Raw genomic sequence first — 14,526 nt, forward strand, 5'->3', positions numbered from 1 at the left:
ATTGAAAGACCAAGTGAACTCCAATATGGAATGGGTCCTTATGAGATACTCTACCTTAAGGCAACCCTAAAGCTTCTGAAATAGTATCAGGACAGAGACCATGCTACATAGGAACATTCTATAATTCAATACAAGTCCCACTAAGTTTACTTCAGGATTTAAGGCATGCAGAACAACCCAGTACAAGCAAAAAAAAAAAAAAATGTATTGCAATGTGTTCGATGAAATTATATACCTATATTATAAATTAGGAGCAAAGAATGTCTTTCAGTACCTTTTTCTTTATACAGTTTAGTCAGAATAAGTCTCAAGCCGGCAGTGTTGTTAACCCATTCAATGATGCCACACTCATCATTTAGGGGAATAACTGCGTATGTTCGGATATGAAGCTCTCTTCTACGAGACTCTGCATCTTTCCTCAAGCACTATTTTTTTTTCAAAATGGCAAAGAAACAATATGAAAACAGAATATGAAGCTAAAAATTTCAGGATGTTTCAATATATGCAACTGTTATTCTTTCCATATAAGAACAGTATAGGTTAGCTAACAATCCCTTCAAAATGGTAGGGAAGAAAATTATGCTTCTTTAACAATGAAAAATTATGGCTACTTTATTTCTTAATATTACAGATATTAACACAGATATGATACAGAAATGTTTAATTCTTTTTTTTTTTGGTGAGGCAATCCAGGGTTGAGTGACTTGTCCAGGGTTACACATCTAGTAAATGTTAAATGTCTCAGGCTGGATTTGAACTCAGGTCCTCCTGACTCCAAGGCCAGAGCTCTATTCACTGTGCCACCTAGTGCCCTAAATTAATTATTTTTTTTGGGGGGGGTGAGGCAATCAGGGTTAAGTGACTTGCCCAGGGTCACACAGCTAGTAAGTGTCAAGTGGCAGAAATGTTTAATTCTTAGGAATGAAAAATGCCATCTAATTCTTGTGAGTATAAAACTAACCAAAAATGGAAGGGGAAGAAATCCATGACACCAATAATTGATTATGTTCTTGTTTCTGTTATTCATACTATACTTCTACCACTTAAATATTCTAGCTTCCTATGAATCTTCCAACAGACTTGAAAGCTATACAAGTCTTATCTAATTCATTCTTATAACATTCCTGAGAGAGTGGTAGGAATAGTTTTCCCTCCAATTTTAGAATTGAAAGTAAACACTGAGATAATAAGTACAGCCCCCTCACATGCCATCTGCTCAATTTCAAAAGAGCTGTTTAGTGATTTATTTTTCAGGTTAAACAAAAAACACTCCTTCACACTTGTCAAGTTAAGTAGTTACTGGCAAAATGAATGATACTACGTTGAGACTTCATTAAACCATCAATTACTCTAAAGGTATATTTAAATATATGATATGTTTAATATACCAATATTTCACATATAAGGTATATTTAAATATGACTTAGAACTTCTTTTAATTACTGAAATATCAAAAGAACTTTGGCATAAGGCAATTTGGCTTATAAGATAGTCCTATGGTATGGGTTCATGAGATAAGATTATAACAAAACATCAGAGTTTTATAAGTAGATGACTTTAATATACCTCCAAGATTTTTCCTAATGCTGATAAAGGCAAAGTCCAGAAGAGAAGCTGGGACAAATTTAACTTGAGGCCAGGAAAAGACTCAGAAATATCAAGTACCTAAAACACATGAATAACTACTGAAAAGATCTGTAATTAAGGTACTTGCCATTCTGTTAAAGAAAAAGTAATCTCGAAAGATGGCAGAGACTTTGGTAAAGGAAAGGACTGGTGTTTGGAATAGGCTGCAGAACTGGCTGGGCCTCAATGTTGACAAATGGATGACAATTATGAGTGCTGAACAACCTTACAAAATGCCAGCTCGATTCCATACTTCTGAGAAGGAATTCACTGAATGTGCCCATGGAATTGGTATAACCTGAGCCAAGAAAGAACGCAACTTAGAGTATGAGGATTTCATTGAATGTTTGCATAGGTGGAAAATGATAAAATGCTTGGGAACAGTCATGAAGCAGAAGGTAATGAAAGAAGGTAAGTATACCACCCCCCACCTCACCACTCAGGCAAGGAAGAGTCAAGGCCTTGACCAGCCAGTGGTGACATTGGGTGACTTTGCTCTTTATGATGGTTGTTCCCTGGAAATGTATATTTCTTAAAACAGATATCTCCTTCCAAAGGTTAAAAATTAGAGTATAGAAGCCATCCTGCTTTCCCCTGCCCCTAGTTCTCTCTGTACTTTGCCATTAGGACAACTACACCAGGCAAGTTAGTGGCAGTGGTTCACCCTCCAATATATGATCTGTGATTATGCCTGTATCTGAAAATAAGCATTTTGGAAAGTAAACATTTATCAATATAAAAAAAAAAGGAAGCTCTTTTGAAATATTGGCTTTAAAAACATTGGTTTTGATTTTTCTGTCATTTTTTATTTAGCCAGATACAAACACAATTTGTTGAGTTATTTTGTCAATCTCATGATACTATTATTTTGGGCCTATTAATTTTTCTTTACTTGAAACAAGTTCAGTGAACTAGATGGGAGAAAACATGAAGCTCACAGAAAACAACTAAAAAAAAAGACATTTCATAGCAAAGCTCTAGAAATATTTGTCCAAGGAAATAAATGATATTTAGTGCTTAGCAATGCCTGTATTTACAGAAACCTAAATAGTGATACTAAAGGGATAACTTTGCATTAACTCTTAAAAACATTTAATTAATCAACCCTCATGTCATATATGGGGCAGCTAGATGGTACAGTGGATAGAGTGCCAGGCCTGGAGTCAGGAAGGCCTGTGTTCAAATATATCTTCAGACACTTACTGGCTATGCGACCCTGGGCAGGTCACTAAACCCTATTTGCTTCAATTTTTTCATCTGTCATATGAACTAGAGAAGGAAATGGCAAACCACTCCAGTATCTCTGCCAAGAAAACCCCAAATGAGGTCAAAGAGAGTTGGACATAACTGAAAGAACTGAACAACAACATGTTGTATCTATCAGGGAGAAATTAACAAGCCTTTTCCTTTATTTTGAGTTGAAGAAAACAAAAGAAAGGTTAAATGCCATTAACCAGTGGGTTTATATTTTATAAAGAAGTTGAAAGGGAAACAAGGAAAGATATAACTTCCTCTCTGATATTTTTGTAAATGTATATATATATGTTTTTTCAAATCAAATAACCAATACATTGAACATTCTATTAAAATTTGGTTTTCTTTTTTTGCAATATGACTAATATGGAAATGTTTTATATGATTTCGCATGTATAAGTGATATCACATTGCTTGCCTTCTCAATGGGTGAGGAGGGTTTGGAGGTAGAGAGAAAATTTGGAATTAAACAAAAAGAGTTAAGTGAAAAATAAATTTTAAACACACACACATTTCTTGGGGAAAAAATCTGGTATACAAATGCTGAAATAAAAGCAAATTATTTCCAAACCTTATTAATCAGGGAATTAAACTCCATAAGTCTACAGTCTTTTCTTAGGTCATCTTTTGGCTTACACATCATGATATAGAATTTTCCATCTGATCCTTTTAAAGAGATCTTTTTTGGTTTCTGAAGTGATGGAAGAATTTCTACCTGAAAGGTAACCATTTGAGCATGAATTTAGATTGAAATTTGACAGTAAAAATGTAACATGTTGAGTATTAGGGTATTAGTCATAACTACATAATTAAAATAATGAAATAACTGACACATTTTATAAATTTGCTATTTTACCAATTTTGTTCAAGGTTTAATGGTTTCCCAGTGATGTAGCTCACGTTTCTTTAGAGCAATGAAGCTTACAAAGGGCTTTTCTCTCAACAATTCTGTGAGGTATGAATTCTAAGATTTGAAGTCAGGCCTTTTGAGGCCAGTCCTTTTTCTACCACATGACTTTACTTCCCAAGGAGTGGAAGCAGCAGTATTTGAATCAACGGGAAAACTACAAGGTGTGACATGTGGCAACGAGATACACTTTTTGATAAAGGTACCAGAGTACGTATATATGTCTAAATTGAGTCGATACACGGTCACCTAAGAAGGCTGTGAGATTATCTGTCATTATTATGCTGTCATTGCATAAAATGTTTTGGAACTCTTCTTTTGGAATTGCCCTATAGGAACATTATTTTGAATGATTGCAATAATAACAAAAAGGTGCCAAAAGTCATTTTCTGAGGCAAGTATGATGAATGAGGTGAATACACAAGCCAAGTAAAATCAGGCATAGTGAAAAATTAGACATAAATAAATAAGCTTGATTTTCTTCTGTGGCTTATCAATTAGCTATGAAGTTAATTCCAAAAGAATTTTAAGCAAAGGTAGCAGAGTAAGGTTTTGGCCTCAAAAGGTGACTATGTTGAAGGAGAACAGTCATTTAGATATATTAACATATTTGTTTAATAAAATAATATTTTAATGTCACAGAGGGTGGTGTGGTAGAAATAGCACTGGAGTGGAAGACAGTAGCTACCTGGGATCCAATTCAGTCCTTGAACTTACTAGATATGTGATGAGATTAGTTCTCTGAGCCTCAGTTCCTTTATTTGTAAAATGAAAATAAAAATGCTTACAGGACCTACCCCAAGGGCTGTATGACAGCAGCTGAAGGAGTTGCTGATACAATGTGAGTGAAGAGCACCATAAACATCACCTATCATCATCAGTAATTTTTGGAAATAAGACTTGCCTAGCTTTGTTCTTCCCCCCCTTCCGCCATTTCCTACCATCTAGCATCTTTTATTTTTTTCCTCACTCATATCTTCTTCGGGACAACAAGGACTGTTAGTAAAAAAACGGTAATAATCATAAGAAAAACATACTAGGTTTCATTTTATTAACCTTTTATAATCTGGGCACATTGGAATTTAGAGGAAAAAACTTCTTAAACTCAAAAATGTTATTAAGGTTAAAGTTCACTTATCTGAAGAAATGATCAAGTCTTAGAGTTTTTAATAACATTGAATATTTCACAGAGAATGAATTATTTCAACAGCAGTTATGACATTTTCAAAAAAAAAAACATTCATGCAGTGATGAAGAAAAGCAACAAAAACATGTGGAAATGAATGATATAGTCATATATCTCAATCTTACCATATCATCAAAGCCTGAAATATAGGCCCAATGTCCAGGAAATGGGTCATGGTTAACATGAGTGCCAGGAGTTGATGGAAGAGTTGGTATCATTACAGATTGTAAGGGAATTAGTATTTCACTAAATGTTGGTTCTTCTACCAGTTTTTTAAGGGTTTTGAAATGAACATTCATGCTTAAAGTAGAACTACTACCTCCATCAACCTAGAAAATAAAGACAGATAGTACGTTTTTCATCTCAGAGTTCTCAAATGCTTTTTAACCAAAGATCCTAACCAAACTTTGCCACCATAGTTACTCAGTTACTTTACCCCAACAATAAAGCCTTCAATTCAAGTCAGTACACATTTATTAAGTGCCCATTACATGTGAAATACTATGGTAGGCATACAAACATAATGAGGATAATATAATATCACAATTAAAATATTCTATATAAGCTCAAAGTTCTATCAAGGACTTTAAAAAATTGATCACAAAGATCTCAATGATATAGACAAGCTTTAGATATTAGTACTTCAACATGAAAATGAAAAAAGCTGTAGCACCAAGTGATTAACATGCTGTATATAATATTAAACAAATTAACTGGGCAAAAATTACCCTCCCTTTTGACCACAGAACAAGAATCGAGGAAAAAAGTAGCTTTTAAAAAATTATATAGCAGAGCAACAACAAACTCGAGAGAAATACTTGGGCATCTTCAATGTCAGTACTATGTTCTAACTTTGTTCTTTTATTCAGTGTTCAAGGTGAAAGAATAAATGCTGAACAACTTAAAAGTGAACTTTAGAAAAGCAACCCATTATTAAGTTTGAACATGCCAATATTGATGGTAATGGAAAAGAACAATTGCTCAAAAGCCACAAATAAATGGTACCATCAATCTTTTTACTGATGAACTTACTAACACTACTAACTTATTAACACAGCTACGGGTAAGGAACGAATTAAGAATAATTGAATTCTACCTCATTTGATTCAACACTTATAATGCAGTGGTTTAAAAGTATACAACAAAACCCCTGAATAACTGAGTTATTGGACTGTCTTTGCGTAAATAACCTGGTATAATAAAAAGCCACTGCTATTTGAGTTGCTACCAAAATACCATATATATCACCTATCAGAAACCTGCATACCAGTCAGATGACAATAAATACTTGACAAATGAAGCAACATTTCCAAAAATTTTTTCTACTACAAAAAAGGCCCAGTTTTTCTTTTGGTTGTTATATTATATGTTATAGTTATATAATACATTAATATTATATATTATAGTTCTATAGCTACCCTTTTTATTATATATAGGTTAATGTTCTTAAATATATTAAAGGTTTTAAAATGAAAAGATGAGACAGAAGTAGGAGAGATAAATTTTAAAAAACTAAAAATATTTTGTAAATAAATAATAAAAATGGTTTTTAAAAATTCCATAGTCAAGGTTGGTCCTGATAATAAAAGCTCAATGAACATTAAAATAATGCTGAGCTAATTTAGGAGAAGTATAAAGTAAAGTAGCTATTATGAAAGATAAAATGATTTAAATCATGATACCAAAAATTCTCTGCAAAAATTACCCTGTGGGTAGTCTGTAAATAATAAGACTTTTTACTGTACCGATCTATTGCACAATTCTAGAAGTTTATCTGTTAGGCGAGTTGCATCACCGATGAACTTTCCTAAAGATTTCTTCATTTGAATAGCTTTATTTAAAATTTCCTTGCATCTGTTTACACGCATGGGATAAGACGACTGCAAGAAAAAATATATTATCAAATTCAATTTACATATTTACTCCTGAAATAAAACTATTTCTGAAACTCTGGAGTATAATATAAATCAAGTACAAAGGAAAAGATGAATTTTCACTAATAATTCACAACCGAGTCATACAGAAATGTGAGTTATGAAGCTCACATTTCAGATGACATATATAATAAAAAACCTAACAAAATATATTATCATTTACCACAGTGTAAAATTATTTGACGGTAGACAAAAACTGTGGCTATTCCCTTAACCTTATTATGTGCTAATTACCTCAATTTCTATGGAAATTGTCTATAAAGTACTAAAATTTTAAGCTATGGTGCTTAAAAAAAAATCCCACACATGTTCACTTTCATTTTTTTAGCGGGTGAGAAAGGTCCAGATTTGTGATTTCATTGGTATAGCAAATTCCAAGTGTCAAAACTTCCTTCGGTACTGCAGACCAACAATTCATGTGTAATTTACAGTCTTAGAGGGCTGCATAGAGCACAGAGATTAAATGACTAATATTAAAGGACAGAGGTAGGCCTTGACTCCTAAATTTTCCTGAATGCAAAACCAGCTCTCTAGCTGCCTTGCCATGTTGCCTCTTTTTTGTTTTACAATACCCCAAAAGAGGAAAAGAACCTGGGGATTTTTTTTTATCTACAGATTAGTATTACACTACTACTAACAACTGAAATGATACAACTACTTGTAATTTATTTTTTAATTTTATAAAAAGAAATTATCATAGTTATTAAATTACCTTGGACACAGCAGTCATCATCCACATTGCTTGCTGAGGATAGGTTAGAAACACTTTGACAATGATTTCCATCAAAACAACAAAGATCTCATCATGAGAATGACAGATTCGAGAGATCAACTGCGAAAAAGCTGTTAGAAACTGGTAAGGTGCCAAATGATTTGTGTGCTCTGTGATCACCTTGTTTATTTTGGCTAAATCAGTTCTCATTTGCAAACGATCAGAACGATCAGCTAGAAGAAATATGACAGTAAATCAGTCTTACAGAAGTATACATTTAAAAAATATATTATTTATTTTTAGTTTTCAACATTCACTTCCATAAGATTTTGAGTTCCAAATTAGAAGTATACATTTCTTTTAAAGTTTCAGAGCTTCAAAAAACTTTTCTAAACCTTCACTTCTGAACCTCTGTTATAATCATATGCAAAGACGATGTGTCTGCCTATTTCTGAATAGGGAGGAACTCGCTGGCCATTGCTGGACACATACTGAGACCCATTTAAGGGTATCAGCTGTAATCTGAAATAAACAGGATAAACAAACCCCTCTACATGTGGAAACTCCTTCAGATACTGTCATTGGCATTTAAAGGATCAGAATTTTAGAACTCTCATCAAATATAATCTCTTTACTGGGTTACATGGGAACTAAAGTCTGGACAAAGTATTATCTTAAGCCACAAAATTCTTTAGAGGCAAAGTTGTAAAGGCTAAGTTTATTTTTTGTATAGTCTGCTTAGCTCAAATTATGGGTAACCTGACATTTCTACTACACTGAGCCCCATCAAAAAATGTGCTAAATCTTCACTTAGTATGAATTGTCCTAAATTCATCTCTGCATTTGGGCAAGCCTCATCTGCCCAGATGTAGGAAGGTATACTTATCCAGGTAAGGACATGTTTTCACTTAGGTGCTCTAAGACATATATTATGTGACCAATATTCCTAGGAATCAAACTGCAGCTATTTAATTTGTCACTCCTCTAGTTTCTACATCAAACTTTCACAACTTAATAGATTATTAGTATAATCTGATTTTATAAAAAACAATTTTCTTTTAAAAATATTTGTCATATTGTAGAAAAAGTTATACCTTTTTCCCATTCATATGCTTTAGCACCAAAATCAAGCCACAGCGATAACATCCTAGGCATTGATTGATATATGAACTGGTTACCATATTGCAGAGATCTGTAATTGCATAGTCAACGAACATTAGTACATCCTTCTTTTTACACTATAAGGTTTGAAATCTAGAGTACATATAGAATTCTGAAAAATCAATTAATAAGCACTTATTAAACTTTTACTAAGAGCTCTCAGCAAGGTTCTTACATTGTGCTAAGCATTTGGGGTACAAAGAAAAAGCAAAAACAGTTCCTGCCCTCAGGGACTTTATACTCTAAAGAAACAACATAATATAAATAAATACAAGTGAGACACCTAAAGAACAGATTTTTAGATAGGAAGAAACTAGCAGCTAAGGGGATTCAGAAAGTCTTCCGGCAGAAAGTAGTATTTGAGCTAAGTCTTAAAGAAGCCTTGAAGTTATCTGATTTCACCCTCTACCTATCCAATGACAAAGTTCTATCTTGCAATGGCCTTTGGCCAAGGTCAACTAAGTTCTTAGCTAGACCATGTTCTGTATATTCTTTCCTTAATATTTCTCATCCATCCTTTCCTTTCTATTTTACTGACGTAAGTCTAGTCTAGACCCTTACTATTCCTGGTATGGTGGGAGCAATATTCCAACTCTTTCCCCATGAAAGTTAATCTAGTTTTCCCCTGAAAATGTTTCCTGGGGTTGATTGGCCCAGGGCCAAAGTTAAAACTGTGCCTCCCTTAAATCAGCTTCCTGAAAGCCTCTGGATATTCTGACCTAGCTTCTGGATCACCTAAGAACATAAAAAGGCCCATCTATGTGAGGCTGGTGTCCTTGACATAAAGCATCTACATTTCCTTTAGATTATGATGAGTCATCACACCCTGCCCTGCTAACCAGATGTGTTTCCATATGGAAATGAGATTCTTCTCCTCAAGCTAAACACTGTAATACCCTTGTTAAATATCCTACTTATGTTATGGCTAAGTAAACTTCCTTCTGTTAACTACTGAATGACCTACAATTCATTTTTCATCCTAATGCTGATCAAGAAGTAAGGAGGTGCCACCTTGTGTCAGGTCAAGCCTGTCCCTTTGGCCTAGAGAATCACTGAAGCAACTTCCTAGGGGGCCCAATGGCTTCCGATCTCTTCTTTTCCTGGCCCTGCCCATCGACACTAGACTATCTTTCTAAAATAGTGATTTCATCAAGTTGCTCAGCTTCTAAAAATCTTCAATGACTCCTCTCTGCCTACATAGAAAAGCTCAAACTCTTCAGTCTTCTGCTTGAAGATTTCTGCAATCTGACCCTTAACTACCAGTTAACAATTTTCCACTAACCAGTCCTTTTTCCCATCATGAACCCAGTGTTCCTTTTGTGTTACAGAGCTTTCTGGAAGCCGGCTGAAGCCTGTGGACCCCTTCCAAATTGAAGGAAATGTTAGAGGTTAGTAAAAACAAAAGTATAATTTTGTTCCGATCCAAGTTCACAGAACCTCCTTGCCCTCTGAAATCTATACACAGGACCCAGGAGGAGTAGGGAGCAGTCTGTAGAACCTATGGATAGACCCTTGATTTAGCCAGAGGTTCTCAAAGTGGGCGATACCTCCCTGTAGGGGGCGCTGGAATGATCCAGGGGAGCAGTAGTAGCCTCAGATGCAATTGGGGGGCATTGAATAAAAATAAGAGGGTAGTGGATGCATAAGGAAAGAAGAGAAGATAAGAAAATTTTGAAAAACCGTTCATACATGTTTCATCTGTTGTGTAACAAGGTTAAGAGTTGTAGTGATTACATTATTTTCCAAATAAACACACAAAATGCAAGTTATAACCTATCAGTGGTCAAGTCTGCTGACAGGTCTTAACAAGCAAGTGTTGGCAGGAGAGCACATTGTTGGGAAGTCCAGCATGCCTTGGCAGGAATATGTGTGTAATGACTTGTTTACAATATGATACTATAAGGTTACATGACACAAAATTGCATCATCAAAATTTCAATGCAGGAAAAACCTCACAAATTTACAATAAATTATTAAATTTAAGATGTGTCATTTTAAAAAAAAATTTTATTTTGAAATGATGCAAAATTCCAAAAAAACCCCCCAAAAACCCAAACCCAAACCTTTAAAGAGTTAAAGATTTCCAGGAGGGTGCCGAGTAATTTTTTTTGTTTTTTGAAAAGGGGGTGGCAGGCCAAATAAGTTTGGGACTCATTTTCTTCCAAATACAGCCAGTTTACTACTGCTTCTGTATATGTGTATCTATAAGAATTCTGGAATTTTCCCCTCCTCGCAACATTTTGGATATAAAACTTTCTGAAATGTGTCAAACATTTTTCTGTCTTCTTAAACAATGAAAGCAAGATATTATTATACATTTTACAAAATCTTTCATAACACCTAGAAGAATGGCAGTAGATACTCAACAGAAAAAAGTATACACAATACAAATTGATATCCAAGATGATACCTTCTAAGGTATAAAGATCAAGTTTAGGTCATTATTTACAGTAGGAGAAAACAATCAGCAAATTCACTCATTTTTTTTTGTTTACACTTATATTCTGAAGCAGAATATATAAAGATTTCTGCCTCAACTACAAGCCATTAGTAAGTTGGATTCAATAATGTCTGAATTTTACATTAGGAAGTGAGGCCTGGCCAATACTGATAGATTAAAACCTCTGAACCAAGTATACTGCTTTACTAAAATAATTCTTGCTAAGTTTGCCAAAAGCCAACTAAATAAACTATTTTGAAAAGTCTTTGCAAGTAAGAATTTAAGGTAAACAGACAGAAGATAGGCAAGGATTATCAATATAAACAAGTTTCAACTTACAAATGAGATTGCTGTCCAAAAGTTCATTGGTCGGTTGTTTAGAATTCAAAACACATTTTTCTATAAAAACAACTTTTCACTCATTTCTCAAATTAAAAATTTTCAGGTTCAATGACTAATTAGTGAGAAAAATCTCACAAGTCTGGAATGATATATAGTCATCTGCTTTTATGAATTGCAAATATTCTGTTTCTTCCAAACCGTAGGTAACGCTGCCATTTCATTCAATTTCTAATAAATATAAGCTGGTCAGCAATATGGTAAATAGATAGCCTTTATTAAATATTTTGTATTAAAGAGTTCATTGCAGACATTTTCAAGAATTTCCAGATTTCAAATGAGACATTAAAAAAATTTCAATTTAAATATCCAGTTAACAAATTATATCATAGGTAAAGGAGGAAACAGAACCACTTAAATCCTAAATGCAATGGTTTGCTATGTGAGTATACGTAAGCCAAACAGCTCTACATATTCATCAAGCAAAAATATTACACCTTAAATTTTACCTTCCAAAATGAATAACAATATATCTTATCAAGTCTCCCTGCTTCTCCATTTTGTTGTCAGTGACCATGGGCATCAATTTGTCATAGTATTTGGCAAGATAAAAGTGTCCATCCTCCCATTCTGGCAAGAATAAGGTTACATCCTGAAAATGATAAATTGGAAAACTTACCTTAGGAAATATTTAGAATATGTGATTGGAAATATGAATAAGAAGTCTTCCTAAAAGAAATCTTTAAATAAAACTTTATAGTTTCTCCATAATTTTTCATAACAATCTTGCATGGTAGGCAGTAACACTGGAAAAACTTATTTCAAAAACAAACCTTAGTCATGTAACTAACAAGACGGAAGACTGGACATTTCTCCAGTCCTCACAAACTCCCCAAAATAGGAAACTGTGTGTAAGCTGTCTCCGCAGACCAAGATATTACAGAGTTCAGCAAGGTAAGACCTTGATGAATTAGCCTAATACCTAAGATGCTCACTCCCACAATGAGCAGGGAGAAAGGCACAACATGTTCCACCAGCTTGTGCTCTGGGATCCATTCAGCAATTGGTGTGTTGCTAAGCCAGCAACTCCATCTCTGCCCTCCCCTTGTGGCAAAGGGTGCCAACAAGTAGCAGACCTCAGCTATGTCCTCTCCCTTGCCAAAGAGAAGGAAGTATAGGGAAGAAGAAGAGTATTCTTCTTGCAGGGTAGCAATGTGCTGCAGCCAGAAAACTAAAGAATAAAAGGAAATGGGGCAAGGTGCTCACAAGTGTGTGGAGGAAAGAGACTGATACCCAAAGATACACAAGACCCTGCAGACTCCCAGAAGCATATGAAATCACAGCATGATGTTCCCAAATGGTTCAAGAGACAAATAAGAATCTTGAAAACACAGGTTAAAAGGTAATGAATGGTAGAAATTACAGCCTACATAGTGGAAATAATTAGCAGACTAGAAACACTGAATCCAAGGTGGCAAGAAATGAAAGAAAGAACAATTGATTTGGAATACAAAAATACTGAAGTGAAGGATAATATGGAAGAAAAGAAGCAGAAGACAGTAACATTAAAATAATACACAATCTCTACAAAAGCAAAACACTGATTTTGAAGATCACAAGATATGCTGAAACAATTTAAGTATTATAGGTCACCCAGAAGAACATAACAAGTCAAAAAACATGAACATCATAATGCAAGAAATACAAAACTGTTCAGAATTTTTTAATACAGAAAATAAAATGACAATCAAAAAAACCCCACAGATCATCGCCAGAAAAACAAACTTTAGCTAGATTTTAAGACCTTCAGGGCATTTATACTATCACTACATTTCATAACATTTAGCACACACAGTAAGTATTCAATAAAAACAGTTGGCAGCTGTGTGGCTCAGTGAACAGAGATGGACCTGGAATCAGGAAGAACTGAATTCAAATTCAGTAGCTATGTTACCCTGGGCAAATAATTTAAAACTCTGCTTGCCTCAGTTTCCTCAAATGGAAAATGGGCATAACAACAGCAACTACTTCCCAGGGTTGTGAGGATCAAATGAGATATTATTTGCAAAATGCTAGTTTAGTGCCTGGCACATAGTAGGTATTTAATAAACGCTTTTTAATTCCTTTTCATGTTCTACATAAACTCTTTTAAGCAACTCAAATAGAGCTCTTTGAATAAGAATCTCAATAATCATCTATGTATAATTTAAGAAATAATTTGCCCATAGCATTGATAATTATCTTAGGTTTTCATTTCTAGATGCATCTTCATCTCTAGATCTTTAAAGAGACATTTCAGAAAACCTCTTTACAGTTAGTGTATGTTAACAAATTGCACCTAAGTCTTATTCCTGTGTCTTACAGTGGGAAGACGGGGCCTCCGGAGTCTCAAAAGTTTTATTATCAGGGTTGTAAGTTCTAATAGGTCCTCCTAAACTAGAAAGGCTTCTAATATACATCCAGCAATAGAATGTATTTCTGTTGTCCTAGGACCAGCTAAGGAAAGTCCAGAGAGGCTTATCCTTAAAAGTTTGGCAAATAATCTAATTTTTCCATCAAAACAATTTATGAATCTATTTGCTAAGTGGGCAAGAGATTTGAAATCTGTATAAGTGAAATAAGTACCCATTGTGAGTAAATCATGAATTGTCGAAGTACTGAAATATAAGAGGGAAAACACGTTATTAGTCAATAAGTAATGTTTTACTGAAGTGAGATGTGTAGCCCCAACCATAGATGGTTAGTTCTTCTCCTTACCAGACAAGTGACTTAATGATTATAACACCTGAAACCAGCTCAGAATTTAAATAACTTCTTTGTGTTAACAAATTGTAACCACAGCTAGTCTCAGCTTTTACAAATTTATTTTAATCCACTTAAAGGAAATATAAATAAAGGCAATTTTGCAGATTTTTTTCTAACTTTCTGATTTTAAAAAAAACTTAATGAAAGTGTTGTTTTTTTTAA

General features: G+C 34.1%; 1 protein-coding gene across 1 annotated transcript in view; it reads right to left on the reverse strand.

The window, feature by feature from the left end:
• Window positions 1-14,526, reverse strand: part of ATR (ATR serine/threonine kinase) — a 119,249-nt gene that overhangs the window by 17,202 nt on the left and 87,521 nt on the right. The window contains exons 36-42 of the mRNA XM_027875875.1: window positions 12,069-12,211; window positions 8,714-8,811; window positions 7,620-7,852; window positions 6,719-6,853; window positions 5,099-5,302; window positions 3,452-3,595; window positions 275-425 (exon numbers count right to left, since the gene is read on the reverse strand). Coding sequence (XP_027731676.1) covers window positions 275-425; window positions 3,452-3,595; window positions 5,099-5,302; window positions 6,719-6,853; window positions 7,620-7,852; window positions 8,714-8,811; window positions 12,069-12,211 — 1,108 coding nt within the window. The remainder of the gene's footprint in view (window positions 1-274; window positions 426-3,451; window positions 3,596-5,098; window positions 5,303-6,718; window positions 6,854-7,619; window positions 7,853-8,713; window positions 8,812-12,068; window positions 12,212-14,526) is intronic.

The sequence above is a fragment of the Vombatus ursinus genome, unplaced genomic scaffold (genome assembly GCF_900497805.2).
Source record: "Vombatus ursinus unplaced genomic scaffold, bare-nosed wombat genome assembly UNPS02014810.1, whole genome shotgun sequence".
In the NCBI taxonomy this organism is placed as follows: domain Eukaryota; kingdom Metazoa; phylum Chordata; class Mammalia; order Diprotodontia; family Vombatidae; genus Vombatus; species Vombatus ursinus.